The sequence below is a fragment of the Gobius niger genome (genome assembly GCF_951799975.1).
Source record: "Gobius niger genome assembly, chromosome: 16".
Lineage (NCBI taxonomy): Eukaryota > Metazoa > Chordata > Actinopteri > Gobiiformes > Gobiidae > Gobius > Gobius niger.
The window spans coordinates 31,205,662-31,213,161 of record NC_136867.1 but is presented as its reverse complement, the minus strand read 5'-3'; the positions used below and the strand labels follow the sequence as shown (position 1 = coordinate 31,213,161).

At 47.6% G+C, this 7,500-nt stretch overlaps 2 protein-coding genes across 3 annotated transcripts in view; both read right to left on the bottom strand.

Moving 5' to 3' along the window:
* snx6 (sorting nexin 6) overlaps positions 1-2,467 on the bottom strand; it is a 12,336-nt gene extending 9,869 nt beyond the window's left edge. The window contains exons 1-2 of one of the 2 annotated variants that reach the window (XM_079573926.1): positions 2,420-2,467; positions 2,220-2,270 (exon numbers count right to left, since the gene is read on the bottom strand). In XM_079573926.1, the coding sequence (XP_079430052.1) occupies positions 2,220-2,270; positions 2,420-2,461 (93 nt within the window). In that variant the 5' untranslated portion in view covers positions 2,462-2,467. The remainder of the gene's footprint in view (positions 1-2,219; positions 2,271-2,419) is intronic. The other variant, XM_079573927.1, reaches the window with a different exon arrangement.
* Positions 2,468-5,134: 2,667 nt separating this feature from the next.
* Positions 5,135-7,500, bottom strand: part of cfl2 (cofilin 2 (muscle)) — a 19,024-nt gene continuing 16,658 nt past the window's right edge. Inside the window, exons 3-4 of the mRNA XM_079573930.1 lie at positions 7,358-7,434; positions 5,135-5,369 (exon numbers count right to left, since the gene is read on the bottom strand). Of these exons, the coding sequence (XP_079430056.1) occupies positions 5,260-5,369; positions 7,358-7,434 (187 nt within the window). The 3' untranslated portion in view covers positions 5,135-5,259. The remainder of the gene's footprint in view (positions 5,370-7,357; positions 7,435-7,500) is intronic.

Sequence of the window (7,500 nt, the reverse complement as noted above, 5' to 3'; positions counted from 1 at the left end):
GGAGAGACAGAATAACAGGATGGAAAGATAGAAAAAGTTGATTTTGCATAATGGAGGGGGCGTGTCGGAAAGGTCAGAGGTTCTTAAAGAGACAGAGGCCTATTTCAAGACATTCACTACAACCATTTTGAGAGAGACATTTTATACAAGGCAGATATTGTAATTTACTGCATTTACAGACCAACAGAAGGTTTGTCATCATTGTAGTGAGATATACCGTAAATTCTCTAATACTGGCCTGTATTCCATTAGAGGCCGGGTCTCTGACAGAGGCCGGGTTCGTGACTGGCGGAGGCAAATTAAAGCCGGTCTCTAAAACAGGCCGGGGCTTTTATTAGAAACTATAGCAGTAGAAATATTCCCCATGTTAGGAGTTTGTCTCATACTGGTGTAAATGAAAACTCAGGTGCAGGAAGTAACAAACTGAACCCGGGCCGAGGGCGACGCTGCGGAGGAGCTGATCCCAGCGTAACTTTGACACAGATTTAGCCACTTTTCAAACCTCCTGTGACCATATTTGGAAACAGGGCAAATGTCGTGTGACCCTCCAGGGTTTTAATAAAGTCTCCATCGCGTCTTCAAAGCACGTCCAGCTGCTCCGTGTGCAGGTCAGTCCCACGCCTCAAAATAACTCCTCCCATCAGCGCGAGCGTCTCGTCTTCTCTCGGGTCAGTCTCATGATCGATCACAAACACAAACGCTCCGTCTAAACTCGCCTTTTACACAAGATAACAACAAATAATCCGGTCTGGTAAAAACGAAACAGAAACCTGCAGTGACACTGATGTCAAAGCTCCGCTAACAGCAACGAAACACTTCCTGTTGTCCCGACAAAATAAAAGGCGTCAATGTTCCAGCCGCTGGGAGAGGGTTTGAAATGTTCATTAATAAATGAACCTAATATTTTAGGTGCAAATGGACACAAGTCTCCTTTTTCTTCATTTTCCTGGTCGTCCGTTTTGCTCAAATAGAAATAAAGGCCTGTCTCTAACTGTGGCCTGGTTCCAATAAAGGCCTGGTCCTGATGCCCTTGAGTAAATAAAGGCCTGGGCCTATATTAGAGCATTTACGGTAGACTGGTGCTATGTGATTGAAAAAGCAGAATACCCCCCCTTTAACAATTCAGGTGAGCTGGAGGGATTGTGACAGCGAGAAATGAGTTTGAGCCAAAGCTAAACATTTCACATTTTGAACAGGAGAAATCAGATACACCCGCTTTAATTCACGAGCCCGTCTGTCAAAGCGAAGGAGAGAAATTATCCTGAGCGAAACCACTGATCAGACTTTACATTTTGTTATGGTGACAGGCCTGTGAGGGACCTTTGGACGAACCTGGGGAGGTTTTTGTCCTGGACTCGAGGTCAACTCTGACCAAAAACAACACCTCCAGCAGCAGCAGAGAAACATGATCATCAGCTCCTGACTCTAATTACAGTCTGGACACGGCCACTAATGCATTTAGGCAGAAAAAGACACACAAAGTCCACACAACCACAAAAAGGCCGAGCTCCTCTGGACATTTCCTGCTTTGGCCAGAGTCATGTGACGGTCTGGAGTTTATTTATCTGGACTTAAACTCAACTCAGTCAAACATCGAAAACAGCTTAAACAGCATAAATCACAGCCTGGCCCTGACTCGCGGGAAACATCTGCGAAACTGGATATTCCAGGTTTTACAGCGGCGCGCACGGCCTTTTCCCAAAACAAACAGACTTTAGCGGCTAATGCTAAAGCTAACGGGGCTAACGGCTAAAGCTAACGGGGCTGCGGCGCCACAGAGCCGGGGTTTAGCGGGGGATAATCGGGTCACAGAGTGAGGCCAGGCCGATGTGGAGGTCCGCGAGTCCTGGAGCTCCCCCAGCGGGGTGTCACATCTCCGGGACCAGGCGACAGAGCTCCGGGACCCGGCTAAAGAGTAAAGCTAACGGGGCAAACGGCTAAAGCTAACGGGGCTACGGCGCTACAGGGCCGGGATTTAGAGGGGGTAAAGCGGGTCACAGTGAGAGGCCAGGCCGGTTAAAGGCTAAAGCTAACGGGGCTAACGGCTTAAGCTAACGGGGCTACGGCGCCTCAGAGCCGGGGTTTATCGGGGGATAACCGGGTCACAGAGAGAGGCCAGGCCGATGTGGAGGTCCGCGGGCCCTGGAGCTCCATCAGCGGGGTCTCACAGCTCCCGGACCCGGCCTCAGAGCTCCGGGACCCGGGCTAAAGGCACTCACCCCTCGGTCCTCTTCGCTCAGGAAGTCGGGTCCGTCGTCCAGCCCTTCCTGCTGCGGGACACAGAGCGGGGACAGGCGTGAGACACGGGGGACAGCGGGACAGAGGGGACGGGCCCCGGGCGGAGGAACCAGACCCGGGACTCAGCCGCCAAAACACCGACAAAAACATTTAATACTGATGCAGAGAAAAACACACTCACCATCATGGCGCCGACTGAGCGGAAGGGCTGCGGATACGTCATCACGCACCGCCACGCACAGGACGAGAAGAAAACAAACTAACTCGCTAACTAAATAAACTAATAAATATACTACTACTAATAATAATAATAATAATAATAATATTTGTTTTGTTTAACCCACAAAAAAGTGACAAGAAAATGACAAAAAAGTGATAACAGGAGAAAAACTCTTTAGGTTTTGTAGGTCTTAGCTTTCAAATAAGGCGTTACTCTGACCTATAGGCTGTGAGCTTTTAGATTTGGGTAAAACTGAACAGAGAAAATGCACTGGGTTAAGGCGGGGTAAGAACAGACTCGCAAAGACCCGGCAGGAGTTTAGCAGAGGTTTCATTTACATCAGTGCAGTTACAGCTTCGGCCTGTAGGGGGCGCTCCCTGCAGGTCCACATGGATGTAAAGTTAAAGTTGTTAAAGTGATGTTTAGATCTGACTCATGTTCAGGAGTCACTGCTCTTACTCTAAATTACCCAATGTTATGAACTCACTAGTAATTATTATATATATAAATGTATTTCACATTTTTGGCCTAAATTGAAAAGTAGATTAAAAAAATAAAAACTTTATTTTCCTTTTTACCAGTTTATTCCCATAGTAATTTTCCAACATTTACAATTCCGTGTGTGCGTGCGTGTGTGTGTGTATATGAGTGTGAGTGTGTGCGTGTGTGAGTTTTTAACCAACACAGTGAGGACATTTTTGTAAAGTTGTAAAGGTGCGTTCACACAAAACGCGGCAAAGCGTCAGGTTTACATGTAAATACATGGAGGACGCGCCTCACGGAGCGTCAAAACCTCCCGCAGTGCGTCACGCGCCTCCTGTGCGGCGCGTTTTGAAGCTTTTCGCGCGTGACGCGCGGCCGGCGCTAGTTGGGAAATGTTGAACCTTTTGGAGAAATTGGCGAGCGTCGACCAATCAGGAGCTTCCCCCACAGTGACGTAGCTGAGCCACCGGGGCAGATGTTATCCCAAACAAAAACAAAAAGACCACAGATAAAAACAAGTGATTGAGCGACAGCAGCTCTGGGACTTTTCCAAAGACACATCAGTGTTTCTTTGTTTCTTTACCGAAACTCCAGGATGAAAAGCAGCGACGAGAACATTTAAATCAGAGGCTGAGTCTGCGCTGGGAACGTGTCTGCGCCTCCAGGAGGAATGTGTGGCTCCAACACGACGACGTGCGGCCAGAGCGTCAGAGCGTCTGACCTCAGGTGAGTGTCTGGTCTGAGCTTTAGATAGAAGTACAAGTGTGTGTGTGTGTGTGTGTGTGTGTTTGTTTGTGTGCGTGTGCGCGTGTGCGTGTGTGTGTGTGCGTGTGCGTTTGCGTGCGTGTGCGTGTGTGTGTGTGTGTGTGTGCGTGCGTGCGTGTGTGTGTGAGTGTGTGTGAGCGTCTGTGTGTTTGTTTGTGTAGTAATGACAGGACACAGTTTGGTGCCACTCTGGTTTATTGTGGCTCAATCACTTTAAGGCTCTGCTTTGACAAAGCTGTGGTTAAACCAAGATCCTCGACCGAAACCAAAACCGGGATAAAACAGAGTAAACAGGGACTAGACCGGGACTAAACCGGGTCTAAACCAGGTCTAAACCAGGGCTAAACCAGGTCTAAACCAGGACTAAACCAGATCTAAACCAGATCTAAACCAGATCTAAACCAGGACTAAACCAGGACTAAACCAGGTCTAAACCAGGACTAAACCAGGACTAAACCAGGTCTAAACCAGGTCTAAACCAGGACTAAACCGGGTCTAAACCAGGTCTAAACCAGGTCTAAACCGGGTCTAAACCAGGTCTAAACCGGGTCTAAACCAGGACTAAACCAGGTCTAAACCGGGTCTAAACCAGGACTAAACCAGGTCTAAACCAGGTCTAAACCAGGACTAAACCAGGACTAAACCAGGTCTAAACCAGGTCTAAACCGGGTCTAAACCAGGACTAAACCAGGTCTAAACCAGGTCTAAACCAGGTCTAAACCAGGTCTAAACCAGGACTAAACCAGGTCTAAACCGGGGCTGCACGAGTCTCAGAATCCAAACACATTTTCACAAACCCAAAACAGTTGAGTTTATTTTCCTTGTTTCGTTTGATGGTTTTGAGGCTGATTTATGACGTTTGAGTCTTTGACACATTTGACTGAAAAACGAACGACAGATGTTCTGAACGATGTTTTGAACGAACCCAGAGGCTCCGCCCCTCGTGCAGCCCCGCCCTGAACCGGCTTTTACAAAGTGGAATAAAAAAAATCAAAAACAGCCAAAACAGAGAAAATACAAAGTGGGCGTCGGTCGGTTTACGGTGGAAAAGCTCTCGGGAAACGGAGGAGGATCTGCAGCGGCGGCTCTCCATCGTCCAGGTTCATCTGATCTGACCAGGTCTCACAGGTTTAGTTTGGACGTGTTTCCAGAGCCTAAACCAGGAGAACATGAACCAAAGTGAGAAAAGACTGAGGTTCTGACGCCGCTGCAGGTCCTCACGCTGGTGCTTCAGGTACTGCAGTGTTTGGAGTATTCATAGTGTTCCAAGTATTGTAGTAGTATTTGTAGTAGTATTTGTAGTGGGAGGAGGTGCAGATGTAGTGTTATTGAATAAATAAACTTCATTTTCAATTCGTTTTTTGGCAAAAATCAGATTTTTTTTCCTTCATTGAAACAGAAACAAAACGGACGTGACTCGAAAGCGTATTTCCTTCATTAGAAACAAACGGAACCTAAAGAACTTCCTTCAGACGGCGAGCAGCGGTGGGCGGGGGCAGGTGGGCGGGGTTAGGGCGTCAGGATGGCACGTGATTGGCTGCGGCGAGCGCCCGTCACAGAGGCTTTCCCTCCAGCGTCACCACGACTCCGCCCAGTTTATCCGCCAGGTTCGAGCGGTCCTGGATGTCCTCCAGCCCGTTCACCTGCCACTCGTGCTTTATCCCTGAAACACAGACAACCAGGGTCAGAGGTCACGATCCCTGAGACACAAACACCCAGGGGTCAGAGGTCACGATCTGCCACTCGTGCTTTATCCCTGAAACACAGACAACCAGGGGTCAGAGGTCACGACCCCGGAAACACAACCAGGGTCAGAGGTCACGACCGGCCACTCGTGCTTTATCCCTGAAACACAAACACCCAGGGGTCAGAGGTCAGAGGTCACGATCCCTGAAACACAAGCAACCAGGGGTCAGAGGTCAGGACCCCGGAAACACAAGCAACCAGGGTCAGAGGTCAGAGGTCACGACCCCGGAAACACAAACACCCAGGGGTCAGAGGTCAGGACCCCGGAAACACAAGCAACCAGGGTCAGAGGTCAGAGGTCACGATCCCTGAGACACAAACACCCAGGGGTCAGAGGTCACGACCGGCCACTCGTGCTTTATCCCTGAAACACAAACACCCAGGGGTCAGAGGTCACAACCCCGGAAACACAAGCACCCAGGGGTCAGAGGTCACGATCCCTGAAACACAAGCAACCAGGGGTCAGAGGTCACAACCCCGGAAACACAAGCAACCAGGGGTCAGAGGTCACGACCGGCCACTCGTGCTTTATCCCTGAAACAGAAGATTCAGATGAAGAGAACAGCTGCTACAAAGCCGACCCTCCAGAGGCTGCAGTTGTGCATAAACCTTCTCTCCGGCCTCCCCTAAACTGAAGCTGGAGCGGAAACGGTCGTGTTCACTGATGAGGCCGTGTGACCCTGGATGGTCAGATGATGGAGGAGTGGACGGTTGGTGAAGGTGTGAAAATGACCTGTTTCTGACTGACCTCTGTCTTCTATGCTACAAAAAGAACAAAATCCTCTTCATCATGACACCATGTCCTGCTGTAAAGAAAACCTCTGCATCACTGGCTGCTATGGGCATAAAAGGAGAGAAACTCATGATGTGGACCCCCTCCTCCCCTGATCACAGCCCTATTGAGAACATTTGGAGGTGAGGGTGGGAGGCAGTTTTATCCAAACAGCAGCTCTGGGAGGTTATTCTAACATCCTGCAAACAAATCCAAGCAGAAACTGTCCAAAAACTCACAAGTTTAATGGATTTAAGACTTTTAAAGCTGCTCAAAGAAGCTCCTCTGGTGAAATATAACTCGACCTGTTCAGATGCTTTTGATTTCATACATTATGACCTCCTAATGCTGCAGATTCAACAAATGACCATTTTCAGTTAATTACAAGCTTTAAAATGTGAATAATTGAATGAATAATTTGGAACAGTGGATTTTGAGGTTTTTACTATATTTATTTCTGAAAAAAACAACAACTTTTCACTGTGATATTTTTTCAGCCACATTTAAATGATCCTCAGTTACAGACGTGAACATTTAAGTTTTCCACCTGACACTTTACCTTCATGTTTCACTCAGACATAAAGATTTGTTCTTCAGGCTGATGTCGTTTCTTTGTTTCAAAATAAAAGCCTGTTCTTACGGTTGAGCCACTCGGGTATTTTAAGATTACAAATTGTCGGACAAACGTTTTATAGGTTTTTCTCAAAAACTTTAAAACTTTTAATATTCACAAATGAGGCTTTTTTGAAACATCTTTAAGATACGATGACATCACGAGGATTTATCTTCAATTTGTTTCCCTGAAAATACAATTTCCAGAAGCTTTATTAGTCTGGTCATTTCAGGTATTCAGTAAATACTGCAGTACTTTGCCTCAGTAAATACTGCAGTACTTTGCCTCGGTAAATACTGCAGTACTTTGCCTCAGTAAATACTGCAGTACTTTGCCTCGGTAAATACTGCAGTACTTTGCCTCAGTAAATGCTGCAGTACTTTGCCTCAGTAAATGCTGCAGTACTTTGCCTCAGTAATACTGCAGTACTTTGCCTCAGTAAATACTGCAGTACTTTGCCTCAGTAAATGCTGCAGTACTTTGCCTCAGTAATACTGCAGTACTTTGCCTCGGTAAGTACCTGTGAACTTCTTCTTGATGGCGTCTTTGGAGCTGGCGTAGATCATCTTGCTCTTCAGTGGAGCTTGCTCTGGAGCCCTGCAGGACAGAGGGAGGGGGAGAGTTCAGCATCAGGTCTGTAGTGGTGCTGGTTGTCATGGTAAC